Source organism: Bos javanicus, chromosome 1, assembly GCF_032452875.1.
Source record: "Bos javanicus breed banteng chromosome 1, ARS-OSU_banteng_1.0, whole genome shotgun sequence".
In the NCBI taxonomy this organism is placed as follows: Eukaryota; Metazoa; Chordata; class Mammalia; order Artiodactyla; family Bovidae; genus Bos; species Bos javanicus.
The window spans coordinates 69,115,710-69,136,668 of record NC_083868.1 but is presented as its reverse complement, the minus strand read 5'-3'; the positions used below and the strand labels follow the sequence as shown (position 1 = coordinate 69,136,668).

Sequence of the window (20,959 nt, the reverse complement as noted above, 5' to 3'; positions counted from 1 at the left end):
GGGCATGTCAAGCAACTGTGCCACCATCCCACATGTGCCAGAAGCAATGATGGGGGAAAACGAAAGCAGGGTGACCCTTGGGGGGTCCTAAGTGAATCCTAAACAGTGAATCCCAAACAGATTGCTTCTTCAAGTCAAGAATCCTATGGCTCGGTAAAAATTCATTTCTTATGTCTTTGACATCTCCTGGGTTAGTGCTTCACAGCCTTTCCACTGGGAAAGTTATGTGTACTTTGGCCACCAAGCACTTTTCCCAACTGTGAAGTACTCCTCATCCCAATGCCTGCATAACATTGGGGATGTCTTCTTCTAAAAAAGAAGCCTAACTAAGTGCTAATTATAGCAGCTTTCACTTATGCCAGCACTTCCTTTCCCAAGTACTCTATACATACTAACTCATTTGATCCTTATGAGAATCCTATGTGATGAGTTCTTTTATTATCAACCCACTTAACAGGTACGAAAATAGTGGCATGAGGTTGGTTGCTGTTGTTTAGTCACTAAGTCATGTTTGACTTCTGTGACCCCATGGACTCTAGCCTGCCAGGCTCCTCTATCCATGGGATTTTCCAGGCAAGAATATTGGAGTGGGTTGCCATTTTTTTTCTCAAGGGCATCTTCCTGACCCAGGGACCAAACCTGTGTCTCCTGCATTGGCAGGCAGATTCTTTACCACTGAGCCACATGAGAAGTCCACAATGTAGGTCACTTTAAATTCAGAAAGCAGTGGAGCCCAGGCAAGTTGACTTGAGGCTTCTTGGTCATAACTCTTGCCGTTCAATACATGGCAACTCTTTCTACCCTTTACTCCTGCATTATAGTCATACATTAAGGTGATAAGACTTCAGAAATCACTTTGAGATAATTCTTAGCAAAATGAGCATATTGTATACTAAAGGTTTTCTGAAACCACTTTTATGTACTATTTAGGAGGCATTCATCATCCCTAAGAGATGCTAATAAATCATACTTATGGTTGATTGAAAGGCAAATCCACAAAATGTATGAAACAAGACACCAAAAAAAAATTCTTTCACTTAATGGTCAGTTTCATTTTTTCTCTACATTGGCTGTGCAAGGGATCATATACTATTATTAGCAATAATGTGAACTGTGCATGGGCTCATGTATTTAGAGGTGGAAAATGCATTAGCACAAAATAAAATGGTAGTCTGAGACTTCCTTAAGAGACCAGGCCAGGAAGTAAATGTTACAGTTTCAGAAAAAGGAGGCAACTCAAGTCTAGAGTTGCAGGATAAACTGTGATATTAATTATATGTCAATGGACTATTCAACATCCCAGCTCCTCTGAGATCTTTCCATCTATAAAATATAAAACATAACCGCAGCTCTGCCTATTCCATAGGGCTGTTAAGAGCGCAAACTCTCTGAATTGTGAAGACACTGGAAAAGTAATTAGCCTGTTTTGAGTAGTAGTTCTAATTAGTTAATTGTTGAGTATTTAGAACTCCTGGCCCTGGGGAAAGATTTCCGTGTTTAGTTGCACTTATTGTACTAGGTGGGCTTCCCTGGAGGTGTTGGTACACATATCACGAGCCTGAACTCAGGATAATAGGGCGTGGAGATACTAACAGAGACTAGTGTTTCCATGTATATAATTAAAACCTGGTACATTCAGCCCATTTACTTGGCCCATGACAACAGCTCCAAGAAAGAGAATGACTACGTATACATCCTGTAGGTCAGAATTGGGATGGATAACCAAGGAGTCTGTTCTCTTATTAAGGAAGAAAATGTGAACAATGGCTTGGTGGACTTCTAAAGTTCTAATTCCCTCATCCTGTTAAAAATAACTCGTGGATGGAGCTGGAACAGTTCTTCTACCAGGGGTGGTGGTCTTATTTCAATCTCCTGACATTTCAGTTTTTGAAAGTTTTTTAAGGTAGATATCAGACACAACATCTAAGGACCTTTCCCAAGGAGGGCTCTGGTGCTCAGTGATAGACTGCTTTCTTTCAGATCTACTCATGGATCTTCTCTACAGCCCCTGGTCCTGTGTTAGAATGTCAGTGACACCAATCATCAGTCAGGCACTGAACAGTGATGCCATCTGGTATCACCTGTACCCCTGGAAAACATGGGATCGTAGGAGGAGAAGTTCAGTAGGTTACCCAAGTAACAAAGCAGTGTCCCACATCCTCAGGCAGCTGCTCATACTTCTCCAGTTCTTTGAGGAAGATGCTGCAGGGAGGGAGAAAGGCTGAAATCAGACATTCTGTACTGTTGGACCCCTCCCCACCAGAGGCTCATACTGAGGCCAACCCAATCTCATCAGCTCCATTATTTACATATGCCTTCTCCACTTTCTAAGTGATGTGCGGTAAGGAGCAATTTAAAATATGTTGGAACTAATTTCATTACATTTTAAATTAATTGATTAATTAGTGCTACTTAATTGTTTCCCTTAAAGGTTTACACTTCTCAGGCTGAAAATGATGGAATATGATACTTCTGTTGGGCATTTCAATGGTAACTATGACTCTATTTTTTAATACGAGTAGTCTGAGCATGTTGCAACACTTGAAAATATATAGATATAGGTATCAAAAGACCAAAATAATACTATCTATGATCCCAGAGGTAAGGTGGAAAAATTCTGAATCCTATACTGACTTCTTTCCAATTTTTCACTTTCTTCCGTCAGTACCCAGTTTGTGCTAAAAACTGAGTTAATGCTTCCTGTTGCTGACACTGTTAGGAAAGAAAATTTAATGGGGAAAATGTCATAATACATTTCAAAGCTGAATTGAATTACTACCGAATTTTCTGCCATTGTGAATATCTACGGTATGGCTCCTTTTTATGTTAATAAATAATAAAGAGCTGACCACACCAACTTCAAATTCATACATTAAACAGTTGGTTTGAGCTCAGAGAATACAAGCTCAAATAAGCCAGAATCATTGGAATGGCATTTTCTTTTTAAAAATCAGACAAAGTGTTGCAAATAATTATGAGGTTGTAGGGAAACATTCTGACAATGATGGACGATGGTATAATCTTTACAGGTCAATTCGACAATACCTGTCAAATTAAAAAAGTACTTATCTTTGCCTCCACAATTTTAATTTTGGAAAATGTGCTATAGTTGTAGTCACACATATGCAAAATGAAGTATACATATGCATATTCACCATGGCACTCTTCATAATAGCAAAAGGCAGTGTATAGATGACAAAGTAAACCATAGTACATCCATAGAACCATATACTATATGGCTATAGAAAATGGCAAAACTTTGTAGGTTTTTACATGGAAGAGCTCCAGGGCAAGCTGTTAAGTAAAAAAGGCAAGATGTAGAAGAATGTACCTAATATTCTGCCTTTTGTCTAAGTAGGGGATATATATACTGTTATTTCCAACCCAAGAAACTAATGGTTAAAGTGTATAATTTTAGTTTTGCAAGATTAATTCTGGAGATCTACTATATAGCATAATATCAATAGCTAAGATTATTGCATCACATACTTAAAATTTGCAAAGAAGATGGATCTTTTGTTAAGTGTTGTTATACAACAATAGAAAAGAAAACTTTGGGAGGTGATAAATACGTCTATGGCCTTGATGGTGGTGATAGTTTCATGGGTATATAATTATCCCCAAATGCATCAGTGTTTTTGTGATATTAAATATGTACAAATTCTTACACCAATCGTACTTCAATAAAGTGGTTAAAAAGAAAGTCTTCCCAAAACAAAAAGTCAACCTACTGAATGGGAGGAAACACTTGCAAATGATGTAACCAATACAAGGTTACTATCCAACATATATAAATAGCTCATACAACTGCAAATGAAGCAACTGACAAAGGATTAATTCCAAAATATATAAGCAGCTCATATAGTTCAATATCAGAAAAACTAACAATGCGATCAAACAATGGGCAGAAGATCTAAACAGACATTTCTCCAAAGACATACGGATGGCTAATAAACACATGAAAAGATACTCAACATCACTCATTATTAGAGAAATGCAAATCAAAGGTACACTGAGGTATCACCTCACACCAATCAGAATGACCAAAATACTACAAACAATAAATGCTGGAGAGGATGTGAAGAAAAGGTAACCCTACTGCACTGTTGCTGGGAATGTAAATTGCTACAGCCACTATGGAGAACATTACAGAGATTACTTAACGAACTAGGAATAAAACTACCATATCACCCAGCAATCTAACTACTGGGCATAAACCTTGAGAAAACCACAATTCTAAAAGATACATGCACCCCAATGTTCATTGCAGCACTATTTACAATAGCCAGGACATGGAAGCAACCTAGATGTCCATCGACAGATGAATGGATAAAGAAGCTGTGGTGCATAGATACAATGGAATATTACTCAGCCATAAAAAGGAACACATTTGAGTCAGTTGTAGTGACGTGGATAAACCTAGAGCCTGTTATACCGAGTGAAGAAGTCAGAAAGAGAAAGAAATATCGTGTATTAATGCATGTAAATGGGATCTAGAAAATAGTACTGACGAACCTATTTACAGAGAAGAAATGGAGACGCAGACACTGAGAATGGTCTGGTGCACACAGTGGGGGAAGGAGAGGGTGGGACAAGCTGAGACAGCAGCACTGACACATATGCACCATTGTGTCTACAACAGACAGCTAGCAGGAAGCTGCCGTGTAGCACAGGGAGCCCAGCTGCGTGCTCTGTGACGACCGAGAGGGCTGGGATGAGGAGGGGACGGAGGCTTAAGAGGGAGCAGATATATAATATGACTGATTTGCACTGATGTATGGCAGAGACCACCACAATATTGTAAAGCATTATCCTCCAATAAAAACAACAACAACAACAACAACAAAAAATACAACACGATTTAAAAATGGGCAGAAGACCTGAATGGACTTTTTCTCCCAGGAAGACATACAGATGGCTAACAGGCACATGATAAGATGTTTCAACATCATTAATCATCATTAATCATCAGATAAATGCAAATTAAAACCACAATGAAGCATCATCTCACACTAGTCAGAATGGCTATCACCAAAAGGAACACAAATAACAAATGTTGGCAAGGATGTGAAGAAAAGGAGCCATCCTACACACACACACACACACACACACACACACACACACACACACCTGTTATCTGTGTTCTGTTTTCAATGACATAGAATGATTTGGTTTTGGTTTAAAGAAATATATATGTGCAATTAAAAAATGTTTGGCAAGCCATATTTGTAAGGCCAAAATGCCAATGATTTATAGAATCATGCTGCTGAGTCACTTCAGTCGTGTCCAACTCTGTGCGACCCCATAGACGGCAGCCCACCAGGCTCCCCCGTCCCTGGGATTCTTCAGGGAAGAACACTGGAGTGGGTTGCCATTTCCTTCTCCAATGCATGAAAGTGAAAAGTGAAAGTGAAGTCGCTCAGCCGTGTCCGACTCTTAGCGACCCCATGGACAGCAGCCTACCAGGCTCCTCTGTCCATGGGATTTTCCAGGCAAGAGTACTGGAGTGGGGTGCCATTGCCTTCTCTGTTTATAGAATCATAGATGATATTTTTTGTCCATCTGCCATTGAAATTTTCTACTACAAATAAGTATTACTTCAGTAGTAAGTCAGTTGAAAATGTTTGAAGACTCCTAGCAGTATCCATTTAATGATAATCATCTTTCCCCTGAATTCTGGAGTATCCTGATTTGAATCACTGAACAGCAGTGATTACAATGCAATTTGGGCTTACAAAATGCAAATATGCAGTGCTCAAAAATCAATAAAGTATCATATTTACTGCTACTTTTAGAAGAACTGCAGGTGACCCACATGTATTTAATATGAATTCTAAATTAGAAATAGAAAAATATTATATAATGCTGCAAGTGAGGATCAAATTTTTTTACAAGGACAAGAAGAAAACGTGTTTTTTTTTGTTGTTGCAAAGAGAAGCAATCTGGATCATCACCACATACATAACATAACATATTAAAACATTCATCTATTTTTAATATACTATAATTTTTATTTCTGGAACTAAATTCTAAAGGACATGTATTGTGTGGGTGTTTTCCATGAGAACACTAAACAACATAAGGTACAAAATCTTCACAGGTATTTTTTCAGGTGTTGAGATAGTCTTTATGGCTGTTTCTCATATTGGCCTTCAGGATAATCTCAGTGAAGACAATGGATAGAGATTCAGCTCTGAGATGTGATGGGCTGAACAGGACCTGGGAGTTAGGGCTGGAATGGCTTGGTGAGTCGGGGAAGAGCTACTCTAGGACAAGGACTGGTGAAAGGAAATGAACTGATTTAAAGAGAAGAGGAGTAAGCACAGAAGAGCACTCGGAACAAAAGAGAAGGAGGAGAACCTGGAGCCCCAGGCGCCTAGGATAAATGCTCCTGGGTGTAGGAAACTTCCACTTGCCCATTTTTGGGCTCTCGCTCCAGTCCCCTCACTCTGACCACTATGGTATACAGGTTCTTCTCTATTAAGAGTGACCAAGGAAATGATACGATAGCCTGGATCATGACATTCCATAGAAGATATAAAATTGTATCCTTGTTTTAGAAGTTGCAAGGACTCTGACGACTCAGGGAGAGCTTCCCTCTTTCCTTAACTTATGACCAAAGGTCAGTGACTTGGTCACTTAAGGTTAATTTTAAGTAAAAAATGGTAATTATGCCCACAGAGTTGATAATTGATCTAGAGGCTGAAGAGAGTAATAGCAATTTTTGGTGACAGTAGCTGCCTATGGGAGGATACTCCAAAAATTCTCAAGAAATGAAAGCGCTTTAAAATGAATTAAGTACATAGCATATCATTTCTAGAATTAATGCCTTTCTGGAAAATGAAGGTTTTAACAGCAACTGCCACTAGCCCACTCTTCTACTAATCTAAGGCCTCACTTTCCTTTCCTCCCCAAACCAAGCTCAAATAAAAGAACCAGAGTTCACATCTAGTCACAGTTGTCAGTAGGGGGTCTTACAAAGTACCATTTTTCTCAATTTTAAACAACCTCGTGTTGCGAGGATTTAATAAACTCATGTAGGTAAAAAACCCAAAGCAATACCTGGTGTACAGTAGGCACTAAATTAGTTTTTCAGGATCAGTGCCTCCCAATTTTAATAAGCTCCACTCCTGGAGACTTATCCCCAGGGAGCTTTTCCCACCCTGCCCCTGGTAAAAATCTATAGTAGATTGTCTTCTCTGAAAACCATATCCTGGGAAAAATCTTGATTGGGGTTATGTAAAAATTGGATTTCAAGGTCACATATCATTTAAGCTTGGAAATTCTGGGTTAAATTGGTTTGTTTATGAAGGGACTTTCAAAATCCTATAATATGATGAGGTACATTATATCTCTGAAATAAGTAGAGTATGCAATGCTTCCCAAACTTCTTTGCAAATGGAACACTTTTGGGGAAAGTATCAGACTTTGTCTCAGGGAACACTTAGTGATCCCTGCTCCTGCCTGTGCACTGTCCTCTGGGTTAGGATCTGATGAGCATCTGTATCATTTAGCAAAACTCCGTGGGTGATTTTAATGCATCCAGTCCATAGATCAGCTTTTGAAAGTAATTTTTTGGGGCTCCAAAATCACTGCAGATGGTGACTGCAGCCATGAAATTAAAAGATGCTTGCTACTTGGAAGAAAAGCTATGACCAACCTACACAGCATATTAAAAAGCAGAGACATTACTTTGTTAACAAATGTCCGTCTAGTCAAAGCTATGGTTTTTCCAGTAGTCATGTATGGATGTGAGAGTTGGACTATAAAGAAGGCTGAACGCTGAAGAATTGATGCTTTTGAACTGTGGTGTTGGAGAAGACTCTTGAGAGTCCCTTGGACTGCAAGCAGATCCAACCAGCCATCCTAAAGGAAATCAGTCCTGAATATTCATCAGAAGGACTGCTGCTGAAGCTGAAACTCCAACACTTTGGCCACCTGATGCGAAGAGCTGACTCATTGGAAAAGACCCTGATGCTGGGAAAGATCGAAGGCGGGAGGAGAAGGGGACGACGGAGGATGAGATGATTGGATGGCATCACCAACTCTATGGACATAAGTGTGAGTAAGCTCTGGGAGTTGGTGATGGACAGGGAGGCCTGGCGTGCTGCAGTCCATGGGGTCACAAAGAGTCGGACACGGCTGAGCGACTGAACTGACTGCCCTTTCCAGTGTGCTTCCAGCTGGCAGATCCTACATCCACTCTACATGGTTTAATTTTTAAATAAAAAGGGTAGGAATTAAACAAGCTATCCTGTGATGGGCATATCGATTCATAACTTTGAGTAAGTTGTGCACTACCATCTCAAGTAATTGTTGAAGACCAGTAGCAGTATTAAACTCTATTTTGCTTTTTAATTTGAAACTTATGAAGACGACAGGTTATGTACACTTGATCAGTATAATTCTACCTACTTCAAATAGACGTGATGAGTTTAAATTAAAGCACAAGAAGTCACAACACTTTTCACAAATGATGGGACATTCCTCCTCAGCTCTTCTATAGCAACATCTTGGTCTTTACCACTTCAATAATTATGTGTAATAAATCATGGGAGAATGAGCAAAGCAAGAAGTTTAGGTGCTTGTGTGAATATCTGGGGTTCTTTCAGAAATGAGTAAAACTTTTAACGAAATGTCAAGATTCAAATACTGTATGATATCACTTTTTTGCAGAATTTAAAAAATACAACAGACTTATGAACATAACAAAAAAGAAGCACGCTCACAGATACAGAGAACAAACTAATGGTTACCAGTGGGGCGAGAGAAGTGGGAGGGGCAATACAGGGGTAGGGGATTAAAAGTTACAACTATCAGGTATAAAATAAAATCAGCTACAAGGATATACTGTATAACACAAGGGATACAGTCAGTATCTTAAATGGAATATAACCTTTAAAATTGTGAATTACTCTATTGTACACCTGTATTGTACATAGTGGGGCTTCCCTGGTGGCTCAAATGGTAAAGAATCCACCTGCAATGTGGGAGACCTGGGTTCAGTACCTAGGTTGGGAAGATCCCCTGGAGGAGGGCATGGAGACCCACTTCAGTATTCTTGCCTGGAGAATCCCCATGGACAGAGGAGCCTGGCGGGCTACAGTCCTTGGAGTTGCAGAATCGGACACGACTGAGTGACTAAGCACAGCACATCATACTTAGTGTACAACAACTACACTTCAATAAAAAAGAAATGTCAAGATCTAAGCAATGCTATTACTCTATCAAATTATTGTGATGCAATACATTATGCAGTTACTTTATGAGGAAAATGCTTCCCTCCAGCTTTGGATAGGATCCTGGGAAATAAAGCCACTAGCATTATTGACAGAAAAACTTTGTGAGCTTTATCATTGCTGCTGCTGCTAAGTCACTTCAGTCGTGTCTGACTCTGTGCGACACCATAGACGGCAGCCCACCAGGCTCCCCTGTCCCTGGGATTCTCCAGGCAAGAACGTTGGAGTGGGTTGCCATTTCCTTCTCCCATGCATGAAAGTGAAAAGTGAAAGTGAAGTCGCTCAGTCGTGTCCGACCCTCAGAGACCCCATGGACTGCAGCCCACCAGGCTCCTCCATCCATGGGATTTTCCAGGCAAGAGTACTGGAGTGGGGTGCCATAAGCACTATGAAAACAGTACCATTCCAAAGGCACCCTGGGCCATTCTGAAACTTATTTTTGCCAAAGGTAAATTTGGTCTATAGTCTTACTGCTTCTAGAGGAGTGTGTCCTTCACTGAGGACCTTCATATCAAGGGTACAGCTTGAATTTAAAGGGGAATACATGCGATGGCCTTGTTTGTGCATGCTCTCAGGCATGGGCATATACACTTGTTGGTGAGAAGGGGAATGAAGCAGGGTCACAGTGGTAACAAGAGAAAAGTAGAACAACAAGGAGACATAAACAAATAAAGCTGGAGGCAGGCTGGGGAGAGAGGTTCAGGCTTATTGCAGGCAGCCCAGGACACTGCCCCTTATGCTTCTGCATACAAGAGGAGCTAGAGATCATTTCTAAGGGACCCATTAGTGACCAGATAGACCCAGAGCCCAGCATGGAAGAGGTTCTGGACTGCAGGCCAGGACAGCTGGTTAGCACACTGAGCAGCTGTTAAACTACTGGAGGGTTGTGTGCACCCCAGGGAAGGTGCCAGATGGCTCATAGAAGTCTTTGCTCAGCACAGTTTGATCATCTGGGCTGAGCCATGACAATCACCAGGCTCTCTCTTTATTTCACAGCAGAAACTTCTGCTGAGGTTAGAGGTGGAGAGGGAAAGGTGCACACGGCTGGACTCTTACTCAGTATACCCCCCACCCTCACCTTAAACCTCAAGCAGCAGCTTACCTCACGGCAGTGCTACCTGTTGAATATGTTTTGCTAATATTTCCTAAATTTAACTTTTGTGATTAGATGAATCAAACAGTACTGCACAAACATAAGTTTAATGTTAAAGTAAAATATAAACAACTAATCTTGCATTTAATGTTATTCATAGGCCATTGACAGGCTGTTTAGTAGCTAGGCATGGACACCAAGAAGTTAGTGTGTACAACTGAAATGAACATGACTTTGACACACCAAAATGAATGTTTAGACTTTGTTTTTCTTTGGGTACTCCCCCATATTTATAAAAGTAGCACTGGAAAAAAAAAACAGCAACAAAATCGCAGCTATAATTTTTTAAGGCCCTACTGATAAGTGTGTAAGGCTCACAGTTATCTCTCAGAGTACAAATTTAGGGCCCAAGAAAAAACACACTAGGATGTCCCCTTCCTCTCTGCTTGACATTTGAATATTAAGAAAATGACAGTGTGAAAATAGGGAGTCATGAAGACGTGGATTCTTTGGCTGTGTTACTCAGTTTGAGCAGGTCACGAACCTTTGTAAGTTCCAGTTTCTATGAAACAAGAGAGTAGAATAGAACGAGATTTTCCTGGTGTGGGAAAGAAGCACAGAAAGCAGAGAATACAAACAAGGTGCGTGAGTACAGGAGGGAGAAGGAGAGGCCAAGCAGGGAAAGCAGCTGCCCCCTGGCAGAGGGGCCTTTAGATGAGGCTGTGGCCTGCACACCCCTTCTCTCTCCACTTGGGGGAGCCAGCGCCTCACCTTGTAGCTACAGATCCACCCTCTGCATTCCACGGGGTTGTAGAATCAATTTAGAGGGTGGAAACCAGCATTAAAGAGGAAGGAGAACAGAACCTAATCCAAAATATCAGAGCTCATCACACATGGTGAGGGTATCATTTTGCAGGATTTAATTTTCCTATTATATATAATATATAAAGCATGTGCATATCAGGACAGGATATATAATTTTTCTTTGGCTCATAATACAAAATGTTTGAAAAACACTTAACTGACTCCCCTGCCTACCATAGGAGACAGGGAGGGCTAGCTCTTTTTCATCCATCTCTCCCCTTCCATCTCACTCTCCCCCTCTCTATACTGCCTCCTCTAGTACTGCCCACTCTCCCTTCCTCTCTCCCTTCTTCTCCCCATCTCTTCTTTCCCTTGATATCCACTGTCCTCACTTCTCCTCTATCCAGGTGTTCTATCCCACTTTCCCACTCAGTCTGTCTCTCCTCCCTTCCTCCACACTCTGGTCGCCACCACTCCTGCCTTGCACCCCCTCCACCCACCACCTTGCCCTTCTTGTGCCTCAGTCTCACAGGAGCGGACGTGACAAGACACAGTCCACTGGGAGTGTGACAGCTTCACCTTCCCCCACCCTTGACCCAGGATGGAGACTCACTCCCAGACTTCTTCATTTCAGGCCATTATTGTAAGGGTGTGTGACCTGGATGACATACCTATGGAAGAAATGGGTTGAAGTGTTCCTGAGATTTGAGGATGCACATTGAAGCTGGTTAGATATGAACCAAAGCAACCAGACTCGGCAGTGCCAGCCATGGTCTGTGGAGAGGAGAAAGGGACCGCCCCAGCCCCTGGAATCTATGCCTAATTGTTCAATGGGGAGATGTCACAAAATGTGCAAGTCACTGGGCCTTCTCTGGGTCTCAGGGCCCTTATCTGTCAGTGGAGACAATTATGCTTGATGCTCAGGAAGACCTTCTGATCCCTGACAACAGAGATTTTTATAAAAATGTTATTGCCCAGACTCACATATGGCCATATCTCCAAAAACTGAAAGGGAAAAATTAAGTTCAGATTTAACCAAAGGGGATGAGCATTTTAAACAAACTGCTGTCCTTACTGAAGCTGAAAATCAAATACAAGGCAAACCGAAAATGAATAATTTTCCCACATTACAAGCTGTAGGCCAGTCAAAGTGGGGAGAGAGCGTTAATAAAACCATCACCATTGGGGAGATCTATGTATGGCATTTATTACCTTTCCTGAGTACTCCCAGAATGCTTAACAAAATGCAAAAAATAGATCTAGGTTTTGAGTAGGTAAGTGCCATGGTCTTTGGATCTAGTTCCATAGATATGAGATGCAGAATCAACATAGGGAGAGCAGAGGGTAAAAACCAAGTATCACTCCACTTAAACCTCCAATGTGTGTTAACATCACTACTTGTAACTGTTAAATTCTACATATATGAATTGTTCTTCTTTACAAAATTTTGGTACTGAATGGAACTTCTCCATTCAATACCTACAGAGACAAAGCTCCTACAGGAAGGTCACACACACACAAAACCAATCTTGACTGTCATTTTTCAAAGTGACATCATTTAGAAGGATCGATATTAACTAGCCGAGTCGTTTAACATATTCACTTTTGGTCTAGATACTAATTTCCTAGTGCCTCAGCTGATGTGGTTATGCAGGCCGTGTCCATCTCAGTCCCTCTGCCTCTCAGTCTCTCTGTCTCCAGTCTTCCTCCCTCCCAATCTCTTTCCCTCACTCTCTCTCTAGAGAAGATGCACAGAACCTGAGCTATGCACTAGAAATCAGAGGAGTCTGTTTCTCTGTCAGATAGCACTTAATTATAAATTTGAAAAGATGCAAGCAACTGGGGTTAAAAAGAACCTTTTGATATGTTTAGGTTAAAAAGTGACCATTTCAGAAAAGTATTCCTAAAGAGCAAACTAGAGTTTGGACAATTGCCTGGTCTTCCCAATAAGAAGTACCCAGGAAACTCTTTCATTTAGACATGCAAATGTTTTGCTTGTCTAGAAGGTTCTGACAGTGGTGAAGAAAAATAATGATTTTCCGTATCTTGAGATTTTCATAAACAAAAGAGAGAATTATGACTTGAATGGCATTAGCCACAAGTCTGCAAATTTTAATTCTATTTTTAGCCCATCCATACATTCATCCACCCAACAAACACTCACTTAATGTTTACTGTGTGCCAAGTATTGGGGTTATGCAGTGAAAGATATGACCTCTTACAGAGTTCACAATTTCTGCATTTTCAAAGTTGGCTTAATTGCCATTTTTAATATTACTCGTTAGAGATTTTAGAGGGTTATACTTTCTACATTAGTCAAATTTTGTATGACATGAGAAGAAAGCACATATTATGAGTAGAGTAAATAAAGCCTTAAGTCTTCTAGATCCTACTGGGAATTAATAAACAGCTTGATTTTTTTGCATGTTCCCCTAAATTGTGGACTATTTAAAACATCTTTTGGTGGATAGCTTTCTAAATGCATTACAAGTTCCTTGCTTTTTCATGCAGGATATGTCAATGATTCATTATTAGCTATTACTAATATAATAATATATTATTACGCTGTATCATAATACAGTGGTTCTGTTGGGCTCTATATTGGGTTATACTGGAACATAGGATCATCTGTACCAATGGAGAATAGGTCTTGACCACCTTGATCTTTTGGGTTCTTTTGACTCTTTTTTGAAAGTTTCTCTTTCTTTCCTGTCACGTACTGATACCAAGCTACTTGCTCAAATTCTTGATTCTTATTTGATGCTTCTAAATTGCTATGGGCTTGGAAACAATCTGACCAAGAAATAGAGAGAGTTTTATGGGAGACAAGAAGGAGTTCCTCTGGAAAGATAAGAACTTTATCTTTATGCTATTTCTTTTGGTTGGTCAGAGGCTGGTTTTTATTTTCTTCTTGTTTCTTATAATGTTAATAAATAGGTAACATTTTTGGGGTAGCTGTGTTCTTAATCACTGAATTTATTCCTCTACAAAATGCGATATTCCTATGGCTTAATTTGACTTTTTATTTTATGGAGTTCTTAGAACTCTATTTTGTAACTGTTAGGTAGATCTTCAGCTACTTTTTAAATAGACTACCAAACAGCTTGCCTTGATTTACTGGATTGATACCTTTAAACCACAATAAGGCAAGGTTATGCTAGATAATCTGTTGTTATTTAGTTGTTAAATTGTGCCCAACTCTTTATGACCCCATGGACCATAGCCCACAAGGCTTATCTGTCCATGGGATTTCCCAGGCAAGAATGGGGAACATGGAGTGTTCCAAACATGGAGTGGGTTGCCATGTCCTTCTCCAGGGGATCTTTCCAACCCAGGGATTGAACCCATGTCTCCTGTATGGCAAGTGGATTCTTTCAAGGCTGAGCCATAAGGGAAGCCCAGATATTCTGTTACAATTGGTCAATTTTGAAACGAAGAGTCTTTCCCCTTATACACTGATTTGGCAAAAACAAGGCTCACATGAAGTGTGTATAGTGATCTCTGTATTTCTATACCTTGCCAATTTGGTAAGAATGTGAGCAAAGTGAAACTTCTGACTAAATCCCAGAGATCATAAATCAGATAAGAAAAGTAACATGACTTACTGCTTTCTAGGCTGATATCTTCCCAAATATCTAGGGAGATGGGATAATACTCAACTGAGCTCAGATGATGGAATGTGGGGTCAGCGGTCAAGAATGGATTTATTGGGATCTTATTAAATAGACATGAAGAGAAAATATTGCTGTCGCTGGAGATTTCCAGACAAAAAATATAGAGAGTATAAAAATTTGGATTAAAAAAAGACTAGAAACTTTTATCAAGTACTCCAGAGAGTCAGAAGGTATTTTCACCCTGGAGCTTACTGCTTTCATAATCGGATAGGGGAGCTACATATTTTATGTTTCCTTTAAACTAATGCCATTTGATGACTTTACAGGGGATTAATGATCAGGTGTTGATGAGAGGAGTGCCTCTTCACCTGCTTTTTAGACCTTTTAGAGCTCAGCATCCTTTTATATCCAACTATTACTTGCCAGGTGGCTCAGTAAGAATCCGCCTGCAGTGCAGGAGATGCGTGTTTGATCCTTGGGTTGGGAAGATCCCCTGGAGGAGGAAATAGCAACCCACTCCAGTATTCTTGCCTGGAAAATTCCATGGACAGAGGAGCCTGGTGGGCTATAGTCCATGGAGTTGCAAAGTGTCAGACACTGCTGAGCAACTGAACACACACACTTGCCTTTGGTCATTCTTAGCAAAGAATGAGGTCTCATTCTCTAGAGCTGGGCCGTGCCATAGAGTAGCCACTTGTCACCTATATTTATTAAACAAAGTTGAAAACGCAGCTCTCAGTTGCATAATCACACATCACGTGTTCACTAAGCACACATAGCCAGTGGCTATGGTAATGGACATCACAGACACAAAACATTCCCACCTACTGACGGCTCTATGGCACAGTGCTGCTCTGGAGTCTTGGCTCAGGGGACTGCCACCCTGGTGCCCTGGCAGTTTCATCTCCAGCATGACAACTTCATTGAGTCAAAGCCTTGACTAGCCCGACCCTAGGACTTCTTCTACACTGTATCCTACAACTCTGAACCTCTACGTTAGCCCTCCTTTGCAACAGGGTCCTGAGAGAGCTCTAGGACTTTTTGTCAACATTATTTCTCAAGGTTCCCTCCATTTGTACATTGGAAACTGAGTTATTTCCATAGCTGGATATGTCATCTAACCAACCAGTATTCTTGCTGACCCTTTGTTAACGATTGAATATGTTTAGTATGCTATGGAAAAGATGTTTAAATCAGATTGGGAGCTGGAAGAAATGAGTTGTGAAGTTTTAGGGCTCTATGATTCTACTTATTTCAACAAAACATAGAGGGTTGATTGATGTTCTCCCCTATAAACTCTCAAGAAATATATTCAATTAGATAATTTGATTAGGTATCTATCAATCTATTGTTTTGGTTGAGGGTGGGGATGATGAGGTAGTTAGGGATGAAGGGAATATTTAGGTCAAAAGAAAACATCAGTGGAACTTGAAACCTAAGGCCTGCAAAGTAGGATGGTTAACCTCAGATGAATTCTAATGTCAGGATTACCCAGAGTTTTAATAAAGAAAAGCTACTTTTACTTCCTCAAGCCTGCCTATTATTTTGATTCAGTCTGAGGATACTGGCAGTTAGGTTAGTCAGGATACTGCTGAACATTTGACTTCACTCTCCATTAGGAATTTTGGACCACTGTGGAGAAAGAGGGGTGAGTGAGAAAGAAGTCTGACAGCCATTGACTTAGAGATTTAACAGGCACTACTTTACTGGGAGAGAATTCCCAGTCAACTTTGGTCCACTTGTTGGGAAGCCGTGCTGTTGGGTATTTATGGCCCTAAGTGTACTCCACTGAAACCCTCCACCACCAACCTACTTGTTATGAAAATCGTAGATCTCCTGGATGTTGCCAAAGATGATATGCTCCTTATTAAGGATCCCAGGGGGGATCTCCTCCACACCACTGGTCATTTCCCACAGGTAGGTCTGTAAGACAGCAACAGTTCCATCATTGGCAAGCATTGCCATGTGAAATACATGCAAAATAGGCCTTAAAAACTTGTGGGGTAAGGGTCAGACTAGGGATGCATGTAGAGCTTAAAAAGTGAGATGGTAAATAAGCAGAATGAAAAGAAAGAAAACCTGAATGTTCTATTATCTTGATCTGCTGTTAAGGAAATTCATCCCAGCAACAGCACAAACTCCATACTTTTATTTATTAAACATGCTTTGAGTTTGACTGTGCATCAGCGGGGAGATGTAGCTTTTCAGACTTAAGTTCATTGACTGTGTCATGTATTTTATTTTGAATTCATTTTCCTTACATGCTTTCTTTTGCTGGGTCTAGTTCCAATCTCAGAAAAGTTTGTTTTCCAAAGCACTTTTAATTCTCATGCAATTATTACTGACTTGGGGAAAGAAGTCTTCTGGCTGGTTTTTCATTCTTCAAGCTCTGGGATAAGACAGAGTACTGAGCTCCTCTCCAGTACCAGATGTGGCAAGGACATCATTTTCTAACACAGCTGAGAACTGATGACCACAAGACTTACCTCTAAGCACTCATGTAAGTCCCTCACATAAGCCTTCTCTGTCTGGAGCAATTCTGCCATAATGAATCTAGAAGGAAACAAACAGGCTTTTAGTTGGTTAGAGAGAGAACACATCCCTTCTTTCAAACTTCACTGTCCCCACCCCAAGCATTTATCACATTCTTGAATGTCCTTTATTTCTACTTGACTAACATAAATCTCTTCCTCTGAGCCCCTCTCACTCTGAGCATTTGCGTTGTGTCCCTTCAGTACGCTTGTGCTCAGCAAGTTCCATACTTACTCCCCTCCTTTCTGCCCCAGGTCTACCATGTTGTGATTCTGTGCTGATATTTGTGTGCTCTCAGTTGCACGTGTGTGTGTGGGCACAAGCCTGCAGCACCGCTCACACTCACTCTCACCAACTAGACACCAACTCAGCTTCCTACATTTCTCTTAGTGTAGCTCCCAGAATGCTGATTCCTGCTCAGTAGAATTGCTGACTTACACCAAAATGGTTCACAGTTCCACAGGTTAAACCAGGTTTAAAAGTCAGAAAGGTTAGCAAACTGTTTTCTGTAATGAACCAGAGAGTAACCACTTGTGGGTCACTCAGTCTCTGTCACAAGCACTCAGCTCTGTTGTTGGACGTGAAAGAAGCCACAGACATACGTTAAAAAGAAATGTCTGGCTGTGTTCCAATAAAATTATTTATGAACAGAAAATAATTTCATCTAATTTTTATGTAACAAAATATTCTTGTTTTGATAGTTGTCATCATTTAAAAATGTAGAAAATAATTTTTAGTTTATTGCCTATATAAAACGGGTGGTGGGCCAGGGGTGGCCTGTAGGCCATAGTATGCTGACCTCTGGCCTCCAAAGGGACTATTTTACATTGCAAACTACTGTGCCTGAGGCTGAGTGGGTGATCCCAACCACAGGACAAGCTAACAATGTTAAGTGACTGCTCTTCACTCTCCCGAAAAGAGAAGCCTGTGCCACACATTTGCAAGGGCAGGGCTCCTTTCTCCCCGACTCCTAAATAACACAGTGCCCCCGGGCAGACATTAAACTTAAAGACGTGGGGCTTCACTGTGGTGTACCCACGTCTTTCACAAATTTGTATTATAAATGGTCCTTCCTAGCTGGCATGTGATGTGCAATAATATCTAATTTAGCACAAAGTATATTTTTATATATTTATTTTAGATTTTCTACGTCACTGTTTTCATGGTACTTTATAATAAAAATTCCTATTTATAACGTGTCACATCAGATAAAAATTTAGAGATAGATTATCCACAGAGTGTTCCCTATTGGGAATTTCACAAGAAATGTCAAAATAAGAGGCATCTTCTCCTGGACCTTTATCTTCATGGTATTTTTGTTTTTTTAAAGCAATACACTGTTCTAGCAGTGGCCTTTCCATTAAAGTATAAAAATTCCCTTTTGGAGGAGTTAATAAGCCACACTCTTACTATTCTTGCTCTATTGGTAGATGGAAAGTCCGTGAGCTTTGAAGTCAGACAAACAGGAACTGAATCATGACTGCTGTTTCCTAGAGGCAGCTCTTGCTTCTCCAAGCCCCAGACTACTCAACTGTAACACAGCTGATCACAGAGGGCCACTGCAAGGATTAAACAAGCTCACGTGAGCACAGTTCCCAGAACACTGTCAGTGCTTGGTGAAAAAGCAAAGAAGGAAGATCAGAAGGAACGTAACCCCACGTGCTTTGAAAAGCTGTCTTTGATTTTACTGCCTTGGATTCTGGCAAGCTTCTATCTTCTCCTTTTTTCTCCTTCTACTTCCTGCAGTTTTTCCTGTTTTTCTTCATAATATAGCTCCACTACCTTCTACCCCATTTTCTTTTACTTTCCATTCACCTTTACCATCCTCTGGCGATTTGGAGACCCAGAGAGAGCCCAGCAGGAAGATCTGTCCTCACACTCTCTCCTCATTTTCCTCCCTGTTATGGGTTGAATTGTGTCTCCCCTAAAATGCATATGTTGTGTCCCAACTCCCGGTACCTTAGGATGTGGCACTTATTTAGAAATAGAGTCATTGCAGATGCAGTTAGTTAAGATGAGGTCATACTGGCATAGGCTGGGCCCCCATTCCAAAATGATTAGTATCCCTAAAAGGGGGGGAAATCTGGACACAGGCCTGTGTTCAGGGAGGATGCCAAGTGCACATGAAGACAGTCATCAATATGGCAGGAGAATGGCCTGGAGCAGAGGCTTCCCTCTCAGCCCGCAGAAGGAACCAACCCAGACAACACTGTACTTTCAGACTTCTCGCCTTCAGAACTGTGAGATGATACATTCCTGTTGTTAAAAGCATTTACTTCATCATACTTTGTTACAGCAGCCCAAACAAACTACTACACTCCCAGATGAAACACAAGCTCTGACTTCACAGACCACCTTGAATTTTTTCAGCTCTAAGGGACCTGTGGTCCTAGTTTATTTTGATAAAATCAACTACAGAAGACTTCTTAATCTTAGCACACACTTTTTTCCGGCATTACCTGAAAGGACTCTGTCAAAATGCTCTTCATAAAGTGTGTGCATATCTCTGGCTGTATGTAACTGTGTAACACTGATGTAAAGGAAGCAGAGTGGCAAGACTTGGTTTGTAAAGTTGACTTGGTTCATTGTTTCTTCTCTCCAATGCCCTACAGTTCTTGGTTAGTGTGAAATGTGGGTGGAAGCATCCCGTCTGTCCATCCCAACCTCTGTAGGTGGTCATGAGGACACATCAGCTAGTCTAAAGTGATGGGTGGCAGTGAAAACCAAGCACGGCTATGAGGAACCTGCCAGTCAAGCGGAAACTGCCCCCAACCCCTGCCCACATGCACACATAAACATACTCTTTTTTCCTGGCTGATTTCCGCTTCTCTTCATTGACCTCGTGGTTGGCATCCCGGAGCTTGACCTCACGATCTGAAAGGCTTGCTGGGATGATGTCCAGCTCCAGGTCCTTGTTATCCTACACACACACAGATCACAGAGGTCACCTTGGAGATGTTCTGGGAAAGCACCTCAACAGTTAGGGGAGGCAGGGGACAGGAAAAACAGAGAAAGATGTAATGGAGAAGGATAAGAAGATGGGGAATCTCAGCAACTGCCACCCACAAGCACTCTTCTTCATAATTCTTCAAAAACGTTTTCATAATGTTTTTTCAAATAAGAAAATATAAAATGTCCAAGTCAAATGTTCAGGACTAATATCTACAACAAAGGAAAAGAATGACCACACTTGATAACTAGTGTCCTATTTCTCCGAGGACTTTGGCTCTGTTTGGATCTACACACACACACTGGTCCAAGGTTGACTATTAACCATTAAAACAGATGTGAAACAGAAATGCATAAATACAGAAGAAAACTTCCATTTGTCAAGGGAAAGTAAAAAAAGTAAATATTTTTATTTAAACAAACAACTTCTCTGGAAATAGAAAGCTAAATGATAGAATGATTACTGAATTTTCTAATTGCCCATTCCTGCTTACTTCAACCACTGTCTGGTATTTATATAGGATGAAAACCTCTAGGGAAAAAAGCTCATAGGTTAAAGCCTGGGGGAGATGTTAATTCCCCCAACTTTAGTGGTTTGACCACTTTATTCTGTTTCAGAGTATGAGCTTATTTAAAGATTTAAGAACTAGAAATCCTAGGATTAAATTGCTACCCTGTATTTAGCTCTTAATTCATAGGTTACTGACCCCTATTATAAAGAAGAGATT

At 40.7% G+C, this 20,959-nt stretch overlaps 1 protein-coding gene across 20 annotated transcripts in view; it reads right to left on the bottom strand.

The window, feature by feature from the left end:
- KALRN (kalirin RhoGEF kinase) overlaps window positions 1-20,959 on the bottom strand; it is a 689,867-nt gene that overhangs the window by 228,001 nt on the left and 440,907 nt on the right. For all 20 annotated transcript variants that reach the window (XM_061408919.1, XM_061409480.1, XM_061409007.1 and 17 more), the window contains exons 23-26: window positions 20,084-20,202; window positions 17,237-17,303; window positions 16,564-16,673; window positions 2,133-2,202 (exon numbers count right to left, since the gene is read on the bottom strand). In XM_061408919.1, coding sequence (XP_061264903.1) covers window positions 2,133-2,202; window positions 16,564-16,673; window positions 17,237-17,303; window positions 20,084-20,202 — 366 coding nt within the window. The remainder of the gene's footprint in view (window positions 1-2,132; window positions 2,203-16,563; window positions 16,674-17,236; window positions 17,304-20,083; window positions 20,203-20,959) is intronic.